The 22,746-nt window shown below is 40.1% G+C and overlaps 1 protein-coding gene across 1 annotated transcript in view; it reads right to left on the bottom strand.

Moving 5' to 3' along the window:
* The window catches only part of LOC100732720 (patatin-like phospholipase domain-containing protein 4), a 44,856-nt gene that overhangs the window by 20,065 nt on the left and 2,045 nt on the right, over nt 1–22,746 (bottom strand). Inside the window, 2 exon segments of the mRNA XM_013144441.3 lie at nt 10,816–10,945; nt 11,111–11,211. Coding sequence (XP_012999895.1) covers nt 10,816–10,945; nt 11,111–11,211 — 231 coding nt within the window.

Raw genomic sequence — 22,746 nt, 5'->3', positions numbered from 1 at the left:
AACATATTCCTATAAACACATGAGTGCACAGTGCACCCTGGGGAAATGAAAGGGGAGGAATAGTCTTTAAAAAGACGGCAGAAGATATTAATAGTGTATCAAGAATTAAAACCCTTGGGGCTGGGGATTTAGCTCAGCGGCATAAGCGCCTGCCTTGGAAGCAGGCAGTCGTGAGTTCGATCCCTAGTACCAAAAAAAAAAAAAAAAAAGAATTAAAACCCATATTACTCGCACTGCTCTGCTTAGATAGATTTTATTCTGTCCCAGTTTGTCTACTTGCATTAGATTTGAGGGCACACACAGCTATCCCCAAAACATCAGGATATAGCACAGTAATCATCTTTAATTTCCTATTAATCTGGAGTCTTGCATGACTTATACTGTTTTATCATGACTGATCTTAGTTAAATCTGGTTTGTTTGATTGCTGTTTGGTGTCGATAGATTTTATTCAAAACTGTTATGATTGATAGTATCAAGTCTGCAGTATAGGCAACTACACTGAAGATTAGAAGACTCACTGTGATACCCATTCTGGTTTGATTACTACCTTTTTTTTTTTTTTTTTTTTTGAGGCTGCTTTTTGTCTATAGTTTTTCTGCTGGTGTTTTCACGGCTTCATAGTGATTGGAAATACCCAGCCTGCATGAGGGCCTAATGGGTGACTCACATCAAGTGGCTTGAAAACTCACGCCTTGATCCAGTTAACACCACACCACCGATTTCTGAGCACACGTGCCCGGGAGGTGAATCATGTACCCCCCAGATCACCAATGATTTCATGCCCAGATACCTTCACCAAAGCTTTACGTCGCCTACTGATTTGGCCGACAAAAATGCCAAAGCCTAACCTTGTTGAGGCAGATTTGCAACTTGGACCTCCACTTCACTGTTTAGCTGCCTTGTGAGTAAACCTTGTTGTACAAAACGTGTGGATTCAGGAACAGGGGTCCCAGGGAGTTGAAAAAACAGGCATACATCAGTGACCAAGTCTATTGCTAAGCATGCAAGGGAAGAAAACAAGGACCTAGCTTTTTTAGCTCATTGCTGGGTGCAGCCCTTGAAACATAGCATGTGTATAAAGCCACTGGTTTGATTTTTGTTTATTCTCACTAAATATAACAATAAAATCAAAGCCAAGTGTGTATTCCATACATGTTCTGACTGGCTCTACATTTCACTTTTTATACAAAAGGGTTGTTCAGAAAATTATGTGGCCCAGCTTCCCTAGTGAATAAATTCTCAACAAGGTTCATTTATTCCTCAGGTTTACTGGGGAGTGTAACGAGGATCTCTGGCTGTTTATACAGACCCTGCTACTGTCACTAAAATTCAAAGACAGAGTCAAATTTATCTTCCTCCACTCCTGCCAAGATAATAGCCAATCTTAAATTCAGTTCTTAGTGCGATTTTACAAAGTTAATATGAGAGGATCTCACTGGAAAAGACTTCTCACTCTGTGAAAGGAAATTCAGCACTTTGCACTGCTGGAGACACAGCATTTCATCTCCAGAGCCAGGATACTGTCACAGTGGAAAACCTGGGTGTCCCTAAGAAGAAGCATGCATGTATATCCAGAGACACTTCAGAGCACATGTGCCGTCAGCCTGAAATGTGGAGAAGCCTGTGATCTGTACCAACTCAGGGGAGCAGTCAGGTGCCTCCCCCACCGTACCTTGTTTTGATGATGAGGATTCATTTCTACTTGGTGGTTGGGCTGGCATACGCCTTTCTTTTAAACCAAGAATTTATCTTTCTCTGAAGGCTACTATTAAAATATGCTTGACCAAGAGATGGATGGAGAGAGGTAGGAGGAGAAGAGAATGGGATGTAAAAGAATTAATATGTGTTATATAGAGGTACCAACTCCCCGTGATGAATGTGATCATCACAGATTGCAAACATACTTGAATTTCTGAATTGTATACTGGCTTTTGAGCTGGGGGAAAAGCCAGCATAAAATATGGGATGCGAAAGGAGTGAGCTGACAGGTCCCAGAGACAGTCAGGACTCATGCAGGCCTCAAGCTAGCATATGAAGGATGGAAGAGACAGGAATCAGGAGAGGAGGGGCTCCTGATGGTTTACTGTGTCTACCAGATAAGCACCTGAGAGTTGATGAAGCTCTCTTGCACATTTCACTGGGCCCTCTTAAAAAGGTGTGAGGTAGTGGGGGACAGACAGTGGTCCACCATCTCACAGATGAAGAAACTAAAATACCAGTAAGCTGACATTGTCAGTAATCCCAGAACCGACTCATAATGGTCATGGAAGCAGGCATTGCATCTTCCATTACTCCGCTCTATTCCCAAATTAATGTATGCATTTGCAGAAAGTGATCTGAACTTGGTATAGATCTCAGGGTGACCAGTGACCCACAAACATAAAGGATCAATGCATGTGAGTCTTGGAGAGAATTTTTTCTTTTTCCTGATATGATTATGGCTTAGTTTTGAAATGTGCCTCAAAAGTCTGGTTGTCAGCTGATGGGATTTTGGTTTGGTTTTTGAGACAGGTTCTCACTATGTAGTTCAGGCTGGCCTTGAACTCACTGTGTAGCTCAGTCTGGTGTTTAACTTCCAGTGACTCTCTTGCTTCAGTTTCCCGAGTGCTGGGATGACAGGTGTGCACCACCACACCCAGAGAGGTGATGGGACCTGGGAAGTCGTTAGACCATGAGGGCTCTAAACTCATCGGCTGATTAATTCACAATGCTATGGATTAGATCTAAAATGTCTGCAAAGTGTCATATGTTCAGAAGTAAGGTTTTGGAAGGTGATTGGACCACGCAGATGCTACAGTCATCAGTGGATTAATCCACTAATATCCAGAGTCGGTCTGCTGTTCGATGCGGGGCCCAGCAGGAGATGGTGTGATACTGGCAGTATGATACTAAGGGGTGTATTTCTCACTCTGGCTTTTCCCTGACTCTCTGCTTCTGGCTTCCATGCAGGGAACTGCTTTCATCGTCACAAGCTTCTGCCGTGCTCTTTCTGCCTTGCAGCTAGGCAAATGTGGACTGAAAACTCTAAACCATGAGCCAAAATACACTTTTCTCCTGTGAGTGTTGGCATCACCTATTGTGTTCCCAGTGACAAAAGCCAATCAATACACAGTGATCACAATTCAATGGCATTATTGAGAGGTATTGGAAACAGGAAGGAGGAGGCTCGTTGAAGGAAATCAATCATGGAGGCCTGACCTTGGGACTGCATCTGCTTCCTGGCCCCTTCCTCTCCAGCTCTCTGCCTCCCACCCACCATGGGTGAGCTCTGCTTAACACATCCTCCCTACCACTAATGTTCTATTTCTCCACAGGCTGAGAAGCAACAAAGCCAAGGAAACCATTAACTGATACTTCTGACAAATGAACTTTCCCTCCTCGAGGTTCATTCTATCATCTATTTGACTACAGTGACAGAAAATTTAACACAGGTATAGCATCCAAAGTATATGCTTTAGGTCAATAAAAACAAGGGGGAAATAAGTACATGAGTAAGACATGTCCTGTTGGGATCCAGCTGAACCAAATAAAAGGATCTCTTCCAGGTGGTACGGCAGGACATAGCTCTAGTGTTACATGATCTTGGCTTGATCACAATTAAAGAGGAGGGAAGTGGTTGGTTAAAATAACCCAGAGACCAAAGAACGCCTGAAGACTCTGTATGTTTCTTATAATGGCCTATAAAGTAGGAAAAAGCAACTGAAATCTTCATAGATGTATGATTGAGAACTCTTTTTTTGTATGATAATATACCCACATATTTCAAGAAGTCAATCTGATTTTAAACACTTCTACAAGAATGCATATTTTCCATTATTTTTTCTGGATAAACAATTCCAATCTTATCCTTTTGTGAGTTTTAGTCAAAGTAAGGAAAACAGTAAAACATATTTTATTAGTTTCTTCAATGTATTACTTCTATTTTCTTTCTAGAACATCCAGTCTTTTCTGATTTTTAAAATTTCACTTATATATACTTTCATTTTTTGTTTGTCTGTTTTAGTCTACAGAAATACTTCTAATTTATCTTATAGATCATTATTTTGGTCTTTTGTCTATATTCACTATATCAGATTGCATTTGCATTTGCTGTTAAATTCAACTTGACAATCATCTAAGAATTGAATTTTATTCGTTGTTTTTTTTTTTTTTTTTTTTTTTTTTTTTTTGTAAAACAGCCAGATCATATATGACTGATATAGCACATAACTCTAGGGTTTTAACTTTTTGTTAATATTAAGAACACTTTGAAAATATCAAGTATAAAAGGAAACTTTGGACCACATAACTTGTGGACAGAAGTGCTCAGAAAACAATCACAACTATTGCAGCTGTTGAAACGGAAATAATTGTTCAAGTCTCTAACTGCAAACTTAATATAATTTAAGTATGAGTCCCCACACAAACCCAATTAAAAATAAATGCTGCCAATAGTGAAAAGCTGTCAAATCAAAGGTAGCAAAAGCTCAGTAGCAATCCTTATCTTAAAATATTATAGATTGGTACCTGGATTATGCCAAACAAAGACAAGGCTTAAAGAAAAAAATGGAAGAGAAAATGTGAGTCTTATTCAGCCAAAAGAGAAAGCTGTGATATACCAGGGTATCTAACATGGTATTAACATGACAGACGTACTCAGAGGTGGGAACCGAGAGGAAGCATGCATTGTTATTTTATTTGGTCATCATTTATTAAACGCTGACTTTCATCAATGTGCAGATTGGGCGTCTCCATTTAAAACACACTTTCTCATGCTTTATTAATGCACTTTCCAGGGAAACTAAAAGAGCAAATGCTAGGTAGCTCCATTTCACAGACAGAGAAGTAAAGCTCAAAAATAATTATTCATGCATTGTTCCACAGAGGGGATGTGACCTGTGAAACGTGTCGCTGTTGTGTGAGCACACAGAGTGCATTTAATCACACAAGAGCCCCCTGCACCAGTGTTATTATATCATACAATCTTGTGGGACCACCACTGTACTGGCCACAAGATGCAGTGATGATCCGAGAGTCCCGGACACTTTCAGACAGAATTCAGAAAAGGCACGGATGTACACAGAACACATACACACACACGGGACTCCAGATTTCTGCTTGGGTTTTCAGGCACACAGTCATGCTCTCTATAAGAAGGATTTGTAAGCAGCTGGAGGACAATGAATAACCAGGTATTTTACAGAAATTCAACAGGTACCAACTGGAATAAACAGGTTCACGATAAAAACAGATACAGACTTAAAGGTTAACAGAACAAGACTTAAAGGTTAAAATCACCACTATTTAGAACTCTCTTGTTTTTTTAACCCTAATTTAAGTTTCAACCTCTCTGTCTGTCGGTCTGCCTGCTTGTCTCCTATAGATTTCCATATACTGCAACGCAACTCAAGGCTATGGGTTCACAGACACAAACCTACTGGAATTGAGTGACCCACACTAGGCTGCTTTCCATCCATGGCTTTAGCGTTTTACAACTTTAGTCTCTAGTTGTGATGTGCTAAGTTTAATGGACAACCTGATCGGCATGGGAGTCACCTAAGAGGATTAGCAAAGCAGAGTTCTGTCTGTGTGGTGGCGGCTCACAGAGGCGACACAACCCTTGGGTCTATATGTGGTTTCTGGCCCCTTTGCCTCTGGTGCTATTCTCCTGACCTGCTTTGTTACCATCGTGAAGTGAGCAACTTTTCTCTACCATGTTCTCTTACCACGAAGTTCTTGCCTGGCAACCAGCTGACCATGGTTTGAAGTCCCTGAAATTATGAGCCAAATTCAACTTCTCCTCCTTGAAGAGGAGGAGTTGTGTGTCAGGTATTTTGTCTGGCAGTAAGAAAGCTGACTAATACACTAAAGGGCAGATCTCCTTAACATGGATCTCACATTGCCAAATAAGTTATGGCACATCAAATCCAGGGAAGACCCCAACCCTGAATGTTTAGGATTCATGCCTAACCTTCATGACCAAAAAGGAATGAAATACCATCCTCACACAGACCTGCTGAAAGTGAACCCTTGTTCTTCCATGAGAGGCATCCTGTGTTGGTTACTTTTTCTCATTGCTGAGATAAAATACTTGATGCCCAAAATTAAGGATAAAAAGGTTTATTTAGCTCACAGTCTGTGGAGGTTTCAGTCCATAATCAGCTGCCTCCAAGGAGGGTGGCATGGCAGAGGGAAAACTGTTCATGGTGACAGAAGACAGCAAGAGCAAAAAGAGGGAGCAAGACACTTTTCTTCCCTTATATTGTACGCAGGCCACCTGCCCTGGAGTGGGGACAGTATTCACTTCATCTCTATGTCCTCCTCTTGCACAGGCTGGGGATGTTTACAAAGTGAGGATCCTGGTCCCCCGCTGAGTTGCTGAGTTAAGCTCCTGAACTTCTCAGGTTGACACAGTGAATCAACCATTATGATATCCTAGGGCAAAAGCAGTTGCTCTAGGTCATGTCTTCTGCACTCTAGGATGGAGAGCTGCTGAGTTACTTAGTTAAGCTTCTACATTTCTTAACTTGATGCAGTGTATCAACCATGACACAGCTATTGACTGGGCACTTACTAAAAGGAGGACTCAAATATGTGTGTTTCACAGCTCAGAAACCTCTCTCAAAGATCCGAGAGCCATATAAAGAATAAGATTCCAGTACGTAAGATGCCATAGAAGACAGAACAGTAACTCTCATGATTGCCAGGCCACACACTCAGCTGGCCTAGCCTCGTGTACACAAACCAGCCCCCTGGACATTTTAATTCTCTGACTGAGTCCATGCAACTTCCCTTTGCTTGTGACTTGGATTTCTGTCTCCATGGTTGGCCACCCTGTAGACATGTTCGATTTGGCAAAATTCATGGCTTGAAAGATGAGCATAGTGTGTGGTGGGAAAAAGTGTTTTGGTAGAACCAGTGGAGACCATCTTCTTCTACTAGGATTACACTTGGAAAAGTCATGACCGTGTGAGGAAGTGAGTTTTTTCCCATTTCATCCTGTTTTGATGAAACTCAAATCTATTCTCTCTTAAGCTAAAGGCTGCTACTTCATACATGTTTATGGTTACTGCCTGCTTTCAAGGAACTATTTCTCTTTCCTTTGTTTTAGTTGCGGAAAAGGTTAAAGCCTGCTACCACACACTGAGAACATTCCTTATATAACCTAGGATAAATGTTAATTAGTCAGGATTCTCCTTGCAAGGTGTTGCATACTGGCATCAGCTATTTCTCTTCTGTTCAATCAACTCAAATAACTACACCAAGTCTCTGAGTACGTATTATCCAAAAGGAAAGAAACAACAACAGAAAATCATGTTTACTCCTAACAATAGTTTGCTACTGCTGTTATAACAAAGAGCTACCAATGTTAGAGCTTTGAACAAGACCCATTAATGACCACACAATCTGCAAGTCAGCTATCTGGGACTAGCGCTTTAGCAGGTTCAAATCAAGGTGTCAGAAGGGCTGCATTTCTCCTTGGAGCCTCCAGGAAAAAAAACATTTCCTTGTGCACCCAAATGTCAGAGGAGGCCTATTCCATGTGTTTGCAGGGCAGAGGGTGCTTTTCCTTGCTGTGAGGGGGAGCGGCTCTTAGCAGATCTCCTTAACATGGATCTCACATTGCCGAACAAGTTATGGCACATCAAATCCAGGGAAGACTCCGACCCCGAATGTTTAGGATTCATGCACTCAGTTTGGATCGTCTAGACTCATCATCTCGAGATGTTTACCCTCATTATACCTACTAAATCCCCTTTGCAATGTAAAGTTGCATCTTCACAGGTTCTGGGGCGTAGGGTGTGGATGTCACCGGGGGCTGTGATTGTGTTTACCACATTCTCCCTCTCAACAGGGATGGAAAAGATGCCCTCTCATCCAGCCCAAGGCCTGCCCAGGGCAGAATACTGAGGGCATGCACTGTCCTCCCAGTCGGACAGCTCATCCATCACCTATGGTACATTGCCCAGTCTCTGAATACGCAGGGTCCAGCTTCTTTGTTTTTGCTTTTGCTTTAAGGGAGGCTGCTGTGATAGATGCCACCCTCGTTTGTTTATTTATTTTCATACTTTTTCATGGAGTATCTATGTGGCGACTATCAGTACGCCAGGCGTTGGGGGTGTGTTTGTAGGGAAACCGGAGTAATCGCTATCTTGGTGCTTACCTTCCACTGAAGGAAGACAAACCACTAAAAACTCAGTGAACAAAGCAGCGCAATGCATAGTCTGCAAACAGCAGTAAATAAACTAGGCTGGGACACAGATGAAGATCTCAGAGTCCTGGTTATTACAGATGGAGAAGCCAGGGGATCAATGATAAAGTGACAGCCCTGGAACCCAGCTAGTCCACTTGTGAGTATGCATTCAAAGGAAACGAAAGCAGGATATCGAAGAGATGTAGACATTCCCACACTGCAGCACTGTCTATAATACCACGAGGTGGGCTACAATACCAAGGTGTCCATCAACTGATGAGTGGATGAGGAAGACATGGTACACACACACCACAGAATATGATTCATTCATAAATAGATGAACTCTTGTTATTTGTGGTATTATGAATGGAAATACATTTCCACAAGTGAAACAAGCCAGGCACAGAAAGACAAGTACTGCATGATGTTACTCATTGTAGACACTAAAACCATGGAACTCATGGGAGAGAGTAGAGGTGGGGCTCACAGAGGTTAGGATGGGTACAAAGTGGACAGAAAGAGGACAGTTATTGGAAACTAAAATGTAATTAGAGAAGAATAGAAGCTTTTAATGTTTGACAGCATAGCAGGATGACTATAATTAACAATATTTTGTATTTCAAAATAGCTAAAAGAAGGGGTTTGAATATTCCCAACACAAGCAGTGATAAATGTTGAAGGTGATGGTTAATTTGTTCATATTTGATCATTGCACGCTGGACACATATATCAAATATCACACTACATACCAATATCATGTGCCAATTAAAATAATCAAATAAAAGACAAAAAGGGGATAGCTAAGAATTACTATCTTCTTGCATTAGATAAGAATAGAATCTTTTAATGTTTAATAGCATAGCAGGATGAATATAATTAACACACATCTCTCTGCGCATAAATACCACACATCTCTCTGCAGATAAATCAGAAGAAGCACCAACCCAGCCCAATCCAATCCAACCAAAGTCTGAACTGGACATTGATAATGGATGATACTTCAGGCATGCCTTGACCAACTTGTCCTTCTATATTGTCTAACTCTACATAATATAAGAAGTTTTATGATCATATTATAGAGATATACATTTTTCTAAGGTAGAAAGACTATTAACATATAAGTGAGAGACAGGTATAATAGGCACGCCGAATAGAAATATTCTCATCCATTAAGCTGCAAAGTAATTTTACTTGTCAATTCAACATTTCATTAAAGATCCCTAATTATACCACCCAGAAGATATTTAAAAAATCAATGTGTTTGTATTTCATTCAGGTGGAAAATTCATCTCTCATTTACACTCAACTCATTACCATGGGCTATGTGGAATTATACTTTCTTTTCTCCCTATTAGCCAAATTTGAATTCATGAATTCTAAATTCATGCAAAAGAAGAAAGAAAGATCTTCCCAGGTTTCCTAAAGGAAACACAGACTTGCCAACTCACAGTTATTCAGTGCAACACCTTAGCAAGTGTGCTGTTACTTGGAAATCAGTTGGATGAAGTATTTCCCAGAGATAACGAATGCTTGTCATGGTTTATGTTGATGGTCCCCAGGCCTCATACATTTACACTGTGCATTTGTGATTGGTTCATTGTCTAGTGCTTGGATTGGGTGTGAGTGCTACACTGGCCTGGGGGTGGAGAGAGGATGTAATGTAAGGGCTGGAAGAAGGTGTGTCTCTCTCTCTTGCTAGTTTCTGCCTTGCTGTTTGTAGCCACCATGAACTGCGGCCCCACCATGCCACCCTGCCTTGGAGCAAACTGAGTATGGACTGAAACCTCCAAAACCTGTAAGAAATAAACCTTTCCTTCCTCAACTTGGTGCATCAGGTATTTTGTCTCAGAGATGAGTAAAAAGTAACTAAGACAATGCTCAGCTCGTCGACTTTCAAATGTGCTTGGATAGAGAGGCCTCAGAACAAAATGCAAGAAGTGAAACAGAACAATAGATCAAAAAGCTGAGAGACCTGGATACCAGCATTGGTCTCTACTGGCAGGCAAGATAACTCTGGGTACCAATGTGCATCTCATAAAGTCTGTCTACCCATTTCTTCTTTATTAAAGACAATAAAAAAGGTCCAAAATAACTCCTGTCCTGCATGTTTACAGAAGGGCCACTGATGGGTGGAAAGTGCAAGTTCCTGTCCAAGTCTTACCTAGACTGCAGGGAATTAGCTATAAAAACTTTTTTTTTTTTTGAGACAGGGTCTCCCTGTGCAGTTCAGGCTGGTCTTGGGCTCACTTTGTAGTCTAGGCTGGTCTTGAACTTGCAACGATCCTCCTGGCTCAGCCTCCGAAGTGTTGAGATTACAGGCATGAGCCACCATGCCTGGCTAGCTATAAAAACTTAAGGAAGCATTAGTGCTCCTAAACTCCATCCGCAAGTTACTCCATCCACATTACAAGCGGGAGCCCTGAACCTCAGGAGAATAAAAGAGATGAAGTGGAGGATGACAGCCTCAGAGAGGAGAGAGGTGGAGTCATTCATGAAACAAGGAATTCACTGCGCTTTCATCATCCGGCAGGCCTGATCAGAGACAGCAGATGTAACGAATTCAGAGACGCTCATTCTTTGTAAGAAGTGCACACATGGGAGCTTGTTTGCCTTTCTGTAAGAGGACATGTGCCTTTTTACCTTAATGAGGTCTTCCCTGGAGGAAAAATCTGACACCAGGTAATTCTCCTGGGTCTTGGTGTTGGTGATAGGCACATGCAGTCGATTCTGGGCCAGCTCGTGGGCATTAGTAGGAAGAATCGACTCCATTCTGCTCCGGGAGGAGCAAAAGAGAGCCACATTACTCAGCTTTAATTATTGAAGGCCTTGTAAATATTTTAAAAGGCCCAGCGATGAGCTTGCCATTGTCTGCAGGGAGAGCTGTCAGCCCTGAGTCTTCATTTATATAGTTTGGGGGCAAGCACACACTATCAACAGATACCTCAGGTGGGCCATGAAGTCATAACCTGGCGTCACTGCCCCGAGAGACTGCCTTCTGGTTTCCTCGGCCAGCTTATAGGTAAATTCATTGCATTCCTGAAAAAGAAGATTGACAACTCAACCTTTGTCTTATCAAATCAAATGCAGTCCTACCCCTGTTCCTAGATTGCACTGTGCATGGGCTCTGTTATGTTCTAGGTTCTATGTTTCTGGTCATTAGGCAAATTCTATTTTCCCACAATTCCATCTTTTTCCATTCTTTCCCTCCCTCTCTCATTCTCTCCCTCCATTCCTTTCCTCTCCCTTTAAACCAATTCAAAGGTCCTCAGTCCACACAGCAAACGTCCTTGATGGCTCAATTTAAATTCATGTTTAGCACATTTGCTGGAAGACTCACACACAGTGAAGTTCCTCTTCCAGCCTAACTGTGTGTCCTCAAAAGATTAGGAAAGCACTGTTGCCAGAATGCTAATGGGAAGGCACAATATCAAGAGCAGAAAGAGGAAGGAGTAGGGGTGACTCGGCTTGGGTTGCCACACGGTAAGATTCCAGAGTCTCTGGAGATCCATCCTGAGCACTGGTATCGTGAGTAACCATGGCTGGGATACGCTGAGATCCTCTGTCACTTCACTGTCCTCTGACCATGCAAAGTGAGAAGCCTCTTTCCTGGAAGAAAACTGAGGCTTGGAGTGACCAAGTATGTCTGAAGTATGCTCATCAGGAATTGGTACCAGAGTCAGGGTGTAAACACAGGTCTGTCTTTCATGGCACTGAAGTTGTCTAAAGAAAGCACATGGATATTAAAGACCTTGGAGAGTGGCTGACCTTTACTGGCAAAACAGCACAACTGTGGAGACTGTAGGATGAGAACCAAAATATGCTTGGGCCATTTTCACAGTTATTTGGCTTAAGTTTTATATCGGAACTAATACTTTCCTGACGATAATCAAGCTTCTCAGAATCCACCTGTAAGATCTGCATACCTCTGGCTCCTGCCAACCCTAAAGCTAAAACTCCTATGTGCAACATCTGAAATCTGTACAGAATATTTCCCAGCTTTGCTGCAGCCCTTAGCATTTCTAATGCCCCACCCATGTATTTGATCAACCTATTGATTCGTGACCATCTTTGTTCTGGGGTTATAAAGGTTCATGTGCCTTCTTCCATGGGGTAACATGACATTCATGGCCATCCAATTCTATGTTTCTAGGCCAGGGCTGCTCAAATTTGACTCAGAAGAAGCTGTTTTTCTTATTTCTGCAAGGGAGAGTTGTTATTTTACTTTAGTATTCTCATTCACTTATTATTTGATAGACTGATTCAGCAAACTATTTGATGCTAGGTACTTTGCTAGTAACTAAGACCTTTTGTTTTTCAGTGCTGGGAAAACAAAACACACTGGCACATGCTGGCATGCTTCCTACTACTGATCTGTACTCCAGGATTCAGTCAAAACAAAACAAAACAAAACAAAATCAAGATATAAAGAGGTTCTGATTCATGAAATGCAGAAGTACCTCCAAAAACAGATTATACAGTGCTATGAGAACCTTCCCAAGGGGCAAATTTAGGTTCTGTTGTCTGTCCTTAAAGTCTTCATGTTCTGCTATTGAACCTATAGATAACTTCTGGCCCCTCAAGAGACTTCAGAGATCCAATCAAGTTAACGACTTTCAGAAGGAGAGTGTACTGGTCAGCTTTCCTATTGCTGCATCCCACACCTTAGAGGCAAGGTTTAATATGGCTCACAGTCCTGAGAGAGGCAGCCCGTGGTCTGAAGCTCCAAGGCAGGAACATCATGGCAGAAGGGTGACATGGAGCAGAGCTGCTCAGTTCATTTCAGCCAGGAAGCACAGCAGAAGGGTGCCCCAGAAGAATGGAGGAGGGACATATGTAGTACCCAGGGCCACACATTCATGTCCCCCCAATACATCAAATAACCTGCTAGGAGTTTCACAGTGTAGCAAAGTTGACATGTCAGGATTAAGATGAACCATCCTGCATTATCTAGGGCCAACAGTGGTCCAGTCACCATGGCAAAGACCCATTATGGGACGAGGGTCTGGATGATGAACTCTGCTACAGATTTATGTCTTGGTGTATATGGTGCTTCCACTTGGAGGAACAGAGGACTGTTAGCAGGCGGTAATTGTGGGAGGTCTCTATTCACTGGGGATATGATTCCAAAGGGGATCTTGGGACCCCTGTGCCTTCCTTTTCCTTTTTTTTTTGCTTCCTGGCCATGAGGTGAGTAGTGACCCCCCATTACATGCTCCTGCCACTGCTATGTGGCATTCCCATCAGAGGCTCCATAGTTTTTCCTGTTCTTGCACTGGAAATTCTAAAGTAAGGAGCCAACATAAATACTTTTCTCTTGGTGAGTTAATTACCTCAGGTATTTTGGTACTGTAATGTGAAGCTGATGAACACGTAAAGGAAAGCATGAGGGTCAGAGCATGATGAGCATGTAAAAGGAAAGGAAAGCAGGAGGGTCAGAGCTAAAGAGATCTAAAGAGCTCATGCTTCTGATTTTAAGAGGGAGGCAGGGGCTAGGAGCCCAGGAATGCGAGCAGCCATTAGAAGACAGAAAAGGGGCATATAGAGCCACAGGAGGAAGCTAGAGCAGCCCTCTTGACACTGACTTGAGCCTAGAAAGTCTGTATCATACCTACGACCTTAGAATGATGAGAGACTAAAGCCCTACCGTGTGAAGGCACAACACTGATAGCCACGGTTCAGCTGCAACGGGAAATGAGTACAGTGAGCTTCAGCTCCAAATTAAGGATTGCCAAAGCCTCCTTCCAATGTGACATCTAGGCTGGGACCTTCCATGCAAACTGGAGTTGCACAAGGGATGGAGATACAGATGCAGGAGGACAACACTAAACACAACAGCAAAAGCAGCTCTGAGAGGGGCACGGAGACAAGGTGGGTATTTGCAGCAAGCCATGAAAAGGATGAAGCCACCTGGGGCCTTGTGAAGCTTGTTGCAAAAGCTACAGGGAGCTTACGGGATGAGATGATCAGATTTGCATTTGGAGAAAATTGCTAAGTGTGAAGTAGGCAATTTGTCTGTAGGTTCACCTGTTGCTATGGTTGATACACTGTGTCAGCTTCAGTTTAGAAATTTAACTGAGAGCACTCTGCCCAAAGCCCAGACTGTTTGGGACCCTCTAGCCATCCAGGTGCAGTGAAGTGGGTAAGTGGGTTTGAGGCATCTACATCCACCTCCCCATTCTGGCTGCGCTTGGAGAACTGTGGAGCTTCCAACAAGCAGGTGGGCACACTGTGTCCCTGAAGCCCAGCTTATTTGGAACTATGGAGTTCTAAACAGGAGAAGAGGGCCATTGGTTCTACAGGCTCAGTGGCTTGGGGTAACTGGGTGCCAGAGTCTCAGGAGCTGCAAACATAGAAGGGGATTTACAACAGACACTGAGTAAGCTTTCAACTAACACTTGAAATACAGAAATATAGGAAAATGACAAAATGAAAGACCAAATTACAACCTCAAACCTCCAGCCCATCTCAAGAAACCCTAGGAGCAATGTATATAGAAGAAAATATATGCCATTCACCTCAAATATCAGACATAATAGCTACTGAAATTAACAAGCAACTCCAGGAAGCTTTAAAGAAATTCAAACTGGAAATAATCTCCCAGGTAAAAGAAGAAATGATAAAAGAAATGAAAGAGATTCTTAACATATCTAAAGAAATCACAGTTAAAAAATTGGAGGAACTAAACAAAAAGATAGAATCCCTAGATGAGCAATATAAGAAACAAACAATACATAATGCAGATGCACAGAGACATACAGGAAATAAAAAACTCCACTGAAAGTTTGTAAAAACTGCCTCAATGAAAGTGAAGATAGAATTTCAGACCTTGAAGACAAGATTGCAGCTAGTGAACAAGAAAGGAAAGATCTTTTAAAAATAACAAGGAATCAGGAAACAACAATTCAACAACTGCAAGACGATGCAAAGAAAAATAACATAAGAATGATAGGGATTAATTAAAAAGAAGGAGACAACATAAAGGATGTCAAGAGGATACTGAGAGAAGTAATAGCTGAAAATTTCCCAAGCATGAGATCAGAAACCGACATCAGGATCAGTAAAGTATATAGAACTCCAAATAGTCATAACCAAAATAAAATTACACCCAGACATATAATAATCACCATCCCAGAAATCCAACACAAGAATAGATTATTAAAAGCTGTCAGACAGAAAAGACAGATCACTTATAAAGGAAAACCTATCAGAATCACAGCAGACTTCTCAGCACAAACAATAATGTCAAGAAGAGCATAGAGTGAAGTACTCCAGATCCTAAAGCAAAATGATTTCCAACCTAGACTGATGTATCCTGCAAAACTACCATTCAAAATGGATGGTGAAATATGATACTTTCATGACAAAGAACAGCTGAAGAACTTCATGAACACCAACCAACCCTGCAAAAAAATATTGAAAGACAGTTTAGATACACAAAGGAAAAAAACACTAAGCAAAGCAGATAATTAAACAGAACAGAAAGATAAAGATGCAACAGCAGAGAGATAACATGTCAACAATAAACCAGCATTTAACAGTAATAACCATTAATGTAAATAGTCTCAATGCACCAATGAAAAGAAACAGACTAGCACAATGGATCAAGAAACAAAATCTAACCATATGCTGTTTACAGGAAACCCATCTCACCCAGAAGCATACTCACAGACTGAAAGTCAAAGCATGGAAAACAATACTTCATGGAGCAGGAATCCAAAAAAAAAAAAAAAAAAAAAAAAAAAAAAAAAAAAAAAAAAAAAAAAAAGCAGGAGTAGCCATTCTGTTTGCTAACAATGTGAACTTTAAACCAACAATGACCATAAAGGACAAAGAAGGTCACTACGTACTCCTTAGGGGAAAACTCCAACAGGAACAGATAACTACCTTAAATATATATGCACCAAACTCCAGAGCACCCAGTTACATAAAACAACTATTAACAGAAATGAAAACTCAAATTATCAGTAACAGAATTGTAACAGGAGACCTTAATACGCCATTGACACCAAGGGAAAGATCAACCAGACAGAAAATGAGCAAAGAATTTACAGAACTGAATCACACCTGCGAACAAATGGATTTGATAGACATATACAGAATGTTCCGCTCAATAACATCAGAATATACATTCTTCTCAGCAGTACATTGATCATTCTCTAAAATAGACCATATATTAGCTCACGGAACATTTTTAAACAAACGCAAAAGAGTTGAAATCATCCCTTGCATGTTATCGGATCACAGCGCTCTGAAATTAGAAATTAATGATAAAAGATACTGCAAAAATCCCACAAGCACATGGAAACTAAATAACACACTCTTGAGTAATCAGTGGGTCACAGAAAAAACTAAAGAAGAAATTAAACAATACCTAAAAGAAAATGAAAATGCAGATACAACTCACCGGAATTTGTGGGATGCAATGAAAGCTGTCCTCAGAGGAAAATTTATTGCACTGAGTTCCCACATCAGGAAAACAGAACGAATACAAACAAATAACTTGATGTTACACCTCAAACAGCTAGAAAAAGAAGAGCAAGTCAAGCCCAAAGCCAAAAGAGGAGAGGAAATTATAAAAATCAGAGCAGAAATCAATGCAATAAAGACTAAGAAAACAATCCAAAGAATCAATGAATCAAAGAGTTGGTTCTTTGAAAGGATAAATAAAATTGATAAGCTCCTAGCCAACCTTATCAGAAAAAGGGAAGAAAAAGCTCAAATTCAGGCAATAAGAAATGAAAAAGGTGAAATCACTACAGACCTAATAGAAATACAGAAGATCATCAACACCTATTTCGAAAATCTCTACTCTCAAAGGTTTGATAACACAGAAGAAATAGACAGATTCTTAGAAATATATGAAGTACCAAAGCTAGATCAAGAGGATGTAACACTGTTGAATAACCCAATCTTTGTTAATGAAATTGAAAATGTAATTAAGTCCTTACCTACAAAGAAGAGTCCAGGCCCAGATGGATTCACTGCAGAATTCTACAAGAAATACAAAGAAGACCTAATGCCGACACTCCTCAAACTATTCGATGAAATTGAAAGGGAAGCAATCCTTCCTAAGTCATTCCTGGAAGCAAATATTACTCTAGTACCAAAACTTGAGAAAGACCCAACTAAAAAAGAGAACTATAGACCAATCTCCCTAATGAACACAGACGCAAAAATCCTCTATAAAATATTGGCAAATAGGATCCAGCAAATCATCAAGAAGATTATACACCATTACCAAGTGGGATTCATTCCAGGAATGCAAGGATGGTTCAACATATGTAAATCAATGTAATCCACCATGCCAATAAACCGAAAAGTAAGAATCATATGATCATTTCTATAGATGCAGAAAAAGCCTTCAATAAGGTCCAACATTCATTCATGATAAGAATTTTACAGAAAATTGAAATAGATGGTCTTGACCTCAAGATAATAAAGGCCATTTATGACAAACCAACAGCCAGCATCATACTAAATGGCCAAAAATTGAAAGCCTTTACTTTAAAATCAGACACAAGACAAGGATGTCCTTTATCACCACTCCTATTTAATACAGTACTAGAAGTACTAGCCAGAGCAATTAGGCAAGAGAGAGAAATAAAAGGGGTTTAAATAGGAAAAGAAGAAGATAATTTATCATTGTTTGCAGATGACGTGACACTCTACATAGAAGACCCCCTAAACTCCATTGAAAGACTCTTAGATATAATAAATAAATTCAGTAATGAAGCTGGATATAAAATCAATACTCAGAAATCAATAGCATTCCTATACACTAACAACAAAATCACAGAGTTGAAATAAGAGAGACTACACTCTTCACATTAGCAAGCAAAAAAATGAAATATTTAGGAATTAGTCTTATGAAAGAAGTGAAAGACCTATACAGGGAAAATTATAATACACTGAAAAAAGAAATTGAAGATGATCTCAGAAAATGGAAAGACATCCCTTGCTCATGGATTAGAAGAACAAACATTGTGAAAATGGCCATTCTCGTAAAAATGTTATATAGACTCAATGCAATCCCAATAAAAATACCATCAACATACCTTATAGATCTAGAGAAATCACTCCTAACATTCATCTGGAACCAGAAGAGACCTAGAATAGCAAAGGCAATTCTAAGCAGCAAAGGCAAGGCAGAAGGCATCACATTCCCTGACTTGAAGTTATACTACAAAGCAACAGTAGTAAATTCAGCATGGTATTGGAATCAAAACAGAGCCGAAGATCAATGGAATAGATTAGAAGATACAACCAGAACTACAAACACACTCAACCACCTTATCTTTGATAAAGGAGCCAAGCAGGTTCACTGAAAGAACGACAGTCTCTTTAATAAAGGGTGCTGGGAAAACTGGCTCTCCATTTGCCAAAAACTAAAGCTAGAGCCATGTCTATCACCATGTACTAAATTAAAATCTAAATGGGTCAAAGATCTGAATATTAAAACAGAAAAACTAAATCTATTGGAAGACAAATTGGTTAGAAAACTTGAAGACATAGGAGTAGGTAGAGAATTCATGAACAGGACTCAAACCGCACAGGAAATACTTCCCAGAATCAATAACTGGAACTGCTTCTTATTAAAAAGTTTCTGCATGTCAAAAGAAATCTCCACCATAGTGAAAAGAAAACCCACAAACTGGGAAAAGATTTTAGTGAACTCTCTCTCAGACAAGGGACTCTTATCTAAAACATATAAAGAATTAAAAAAACTCAAACCCCAAAAATTCAAAGATCCAATCCAAAAATGGCCATCTGTGATGAATACGCACTTCTCAGATGAAGAAATACAAATGGCAAATAAATACATGAAAAAATGTTCATCATCATTGGTCATTAGAGAAATGCCAATTAAAACCACACTGAGATACCATCTTACTCCTGAAAGAATGGCCAGGATCAAGAAAACCAACCACAACAAATGCTGGAGAGGCTGTGGGGAAAAAGGAACTCTCCTGCACTGTTGGTGGGAGTGTAGACTGCTACAACCTTTGTGGAGGTCAGTCTGGATATTTTTCAAAAACCTGGGATTGGAAGTCCCATTTGTTTCAGCTATTCCACTTCTAGGCATATTCCCAGAAGAACTGAAAGCATCATACCACAGTAATATATGTGCACCTATGTCTATAGCAGCACAATTTGTAATCGCCAGATCTTGGAAACAACCCAAGTGTCCATCTACTGAGGAATGGATAAAAAAGTTGTATTTCTATACAATGGAGTACTACTCAGCTATAAAGAAGGATCACATTGAGATATTTATCAATAAATGGGCGCAGCTTGAGACCATACTCATAAGTAAAATATAACAATCTTGCATGTGTGAATACCGAATAGTTTCCCTAATGTAAGTAATGATTCAAATATATAAAAGTATGTGGTAATCATGATTCCCTATTACATGGCCTTGAATCCTTATAAAGTTTTCACTTATTAATTGGAAAGGCTTTATTCTGGGCTTCTTGATATGGAAGTATTTGAATCTAGAGTATATGAAGTTATATTCAAATATTTCAAGGAAAAAGATAGACAGTATGGTAACTACTACTAAATCAGGTTATTTGGTGGTGAAGCACTAGGTTGCTGAAACAGTCATGCTTTGACCTGTATTGTTATGGTGATAAGTCCTCTTTTATCTCAATCTCTCCCTTATTCACTAAAAAAAATTGTTTAGTTATTTTTTATGTTTTTTTAATTAAGGGGAAAAATTGAAGAAATTAGCAGGATATATTATAGTAACTTTTTTCGATTTCCTATTAACTTGTTTTGAATTCTTATAATACTCCTACTATCTTGTTTTGACTGGTTAGACTCTGTTCCATTCTGTATGATAGTATCAAGTTTGGGGGTATAGGCAACTACTTTGAATGCAATAAGATTCACTAAGTTGCCCATTCTGGTTTGACTATTATCTCCTTTGGAATTCCTGTAATGTTTACAATGTTTAAGTTTTATTGGTCTTGTTCTCTACTGTTTTGTTCAACTTTATAATACCTAATGAGATAGACAATTCTTTTTAAGGAAACAAGAGATATTATGATAACCATTGTTGATAACCTTGTACTCTGTTCTTACATCATGTATTATGTCTATCTTTGGTTTTGACTGACAGTTTTGTTTTGCCATATTTGACTTTATTCTCTTCCAAAAAAAAGTAATAAGAACTAAGGAGTAATAACACCCAAATTGTGTAAATTTTGTTGTAAAAAAGAGAGGGAAAAAAGTGCTCTAAAGGATACAACTGCAAGTGTGTTTAGGGGTGTTAAATAGCTGACCATATTAATGTTTTGGTTGGATCATTGAACACAACTGTTTAGAGTCTCTCTGTTTGAATGTTCACTTTGTATGCTTTGATACTGTGACTTGAGCAACTATCTCTAAGACGATAGTGTGTAATCTATTAACTGGTGATTTCTTACTGTTTTTTTTTTTTTTTTTTTTTGTAGTTCTGTATTACTTGTACCCTTGCACCGCTTTGTTTTGTTTTGTTTTTTCTCTTTTTCCTTTTAAATAAAATTAAAAAAAAAGAAATTTAACTGAGAGACTCAGCAGGGAGCTAGGGTTCTTACTTTGTAAATATTCCCCACCTGTGCCAAGGAGAGCAAGGAGATTTTGTGAATGCTACACCTGTCCTAAAGAGAGCGGGGTGATCGTGGCCTATGTACAATATAAGGGAGGAAAAGAGGCTTGCTCTGCCCCCCTTTTGCTCTGGCTGCTGCCTTGAAGTGTTGTCCTTGTGCAATGCCATCCTGCCTTGGAGCCAGTTGATTATGGACAAAACCTCCACAGACTGTGAGCTAAATAAACCTTTCCTTCCTTTATTTTGGGTATTAGGTATTTTGTCTCAACAAGGAGAGAAAAATAACCAAGACACCTGTGTAGGGCAGAAACAGGGGGGCAGTCCCTCTCAAATATGTCTGGGTTTATGCCTTCTAAACTGGGCTCCCCAGTTAGCCTGTGCGCTGCTATTAATTTTAGTTACATATCTCTACACCGACCACATTGTAAACTTACTAATGAATGAACTTCTTCCCCTTCGAGTTCCCTGTTTGTTTTAACACCAGGTCTTCCTTGTAGACTGTGAGGGCTGGGGGAAGTTTTGCATGGAGCTCTTTACCTATCAATGTCTAAATTTGCCTCCCACCTAAATATACCCACCATCAGGTGCTCTTCTTAATTATACATGTGCAAGCCCTGCGTGAGATTAATTAGTCATATATTTGTCACAACGGTAAAGAGCTCTAGGAACTTAACACCGTCAGTGAGAACTGAGCTAACACACATGTGGTAGGCTGAAAATAATTTACCAAAAAAAAAAAAAAAAGTCTTTTGAATGGATCATTCCAAATGCTAAGTGAAGAACTAACACTATTATAAACTCCTAAGTTAGAATTACTATGTAGCCAAAAAAGGGTTTGGGTCCTAGATAAAGTCAGCACAAACGCTAAGGTACACAAAGATGGTGCCTGGAGGTCAATCTAAAGAGACCCAGGTTTGTAAGCCTCCCTAGAGGTAAACAGCACTTTGCCATTAAGCTGTGATTAGCACCACTTGCTCAGGGAGCCCAGCTATGTATCAGATGCATGGCGGGTGACCAGAACATCTAGACCCATCCCTTCCCAAGAATGCCTTTTTTCTTTCCACGTACCCTTGCTATATGACTCGTTTCCCTACCGGATCAATATTAGCAGAGAAGTTATATATTTACAAAACTACTAGTTGCTTCTGTTTGGACCCATGTTGTACCTGCACTGTGATTTTGCTGTGTAAATTATCCTTGACAAAGGGTCTCTATGGCTACCCACTCAGGACCCCTCTGGGAAATCCAAGAGCGATTCTTCCTTCTCCTTATTTCCAATAAAACCCTCCTAACTTCCTCCTGAGGTTTGCCACTTCATGCCTCAATGTTATGGAACGAGAACTCAGCACATCTGACATCTAACAGGTTGGGAGAATCATTTTTCGTGTAACAAAATAACTATCAAAATATTATTTTTGTTGAAAGAAATGTTTTGAAAACAGGACAAATGAGGGTCCCCTCTGATCACTCAAAAGAATCACTTTCCATCTTCCAGTGTGAGCAGCTGATACATTTACCTTTTACCTTCTTCCCATACAATCAGACAACAGGACTGAGACCCAATTTAAGAAAAGAAGGGGCACTCTGATTGGAGATAAAGTTTAATGTCTCAAATTCAGGTAAGTCATTCAATGGCTGAATGTCACCAAATTATTATTATTGCATATCTCCAAATCACGTTATATGTAAATCGCTTTGGACATTTTTAAATTTGCTGAGGCTGGAAGCCAACTCTACTCAACTCCAGAGCTTCAGACTTGCCCCACCTAAAGGAAAGCCTGCCTTAAAGAGAAAATAATCTCCCACTCCTGGAACCCCCATAAAACACAAAGAAGTTGGGGAAATGAGCTAGTGAGAAATTCATGGGAGAGGATTCTGCTAGCTTGCAATTAGTGTTCACACCTTACTAATATTTTTCTGATGTAAGGTTCATACCCTGTGTAATCATACCCATGGTTTGTCATCACGTTTTTAGTTTC

This window comes from Cavia porcellus, unplaced genomic scaffold (genome assembly GCF_034190915.1).
Source record: "Cavia porcellus strain 051 isolate PalLab524CR breed Dunkin Hartley unplaced genomic scaffold, mCavPor4.1 scaffold_33, whole genome shotgun sequence".
Classification (NCBI taxonomy): domain Eukaryota; kingdom Metazoa; phylum Chordata; class Mammalia; order Rodentia; family Caviidae; genus Cavia; species Cavia porcellus.
The sequence above is the reverse complement of the archived record's forward strand: the minus strand, read 5'-3'. Positions and strand labels throughout refer to the sequence as shown.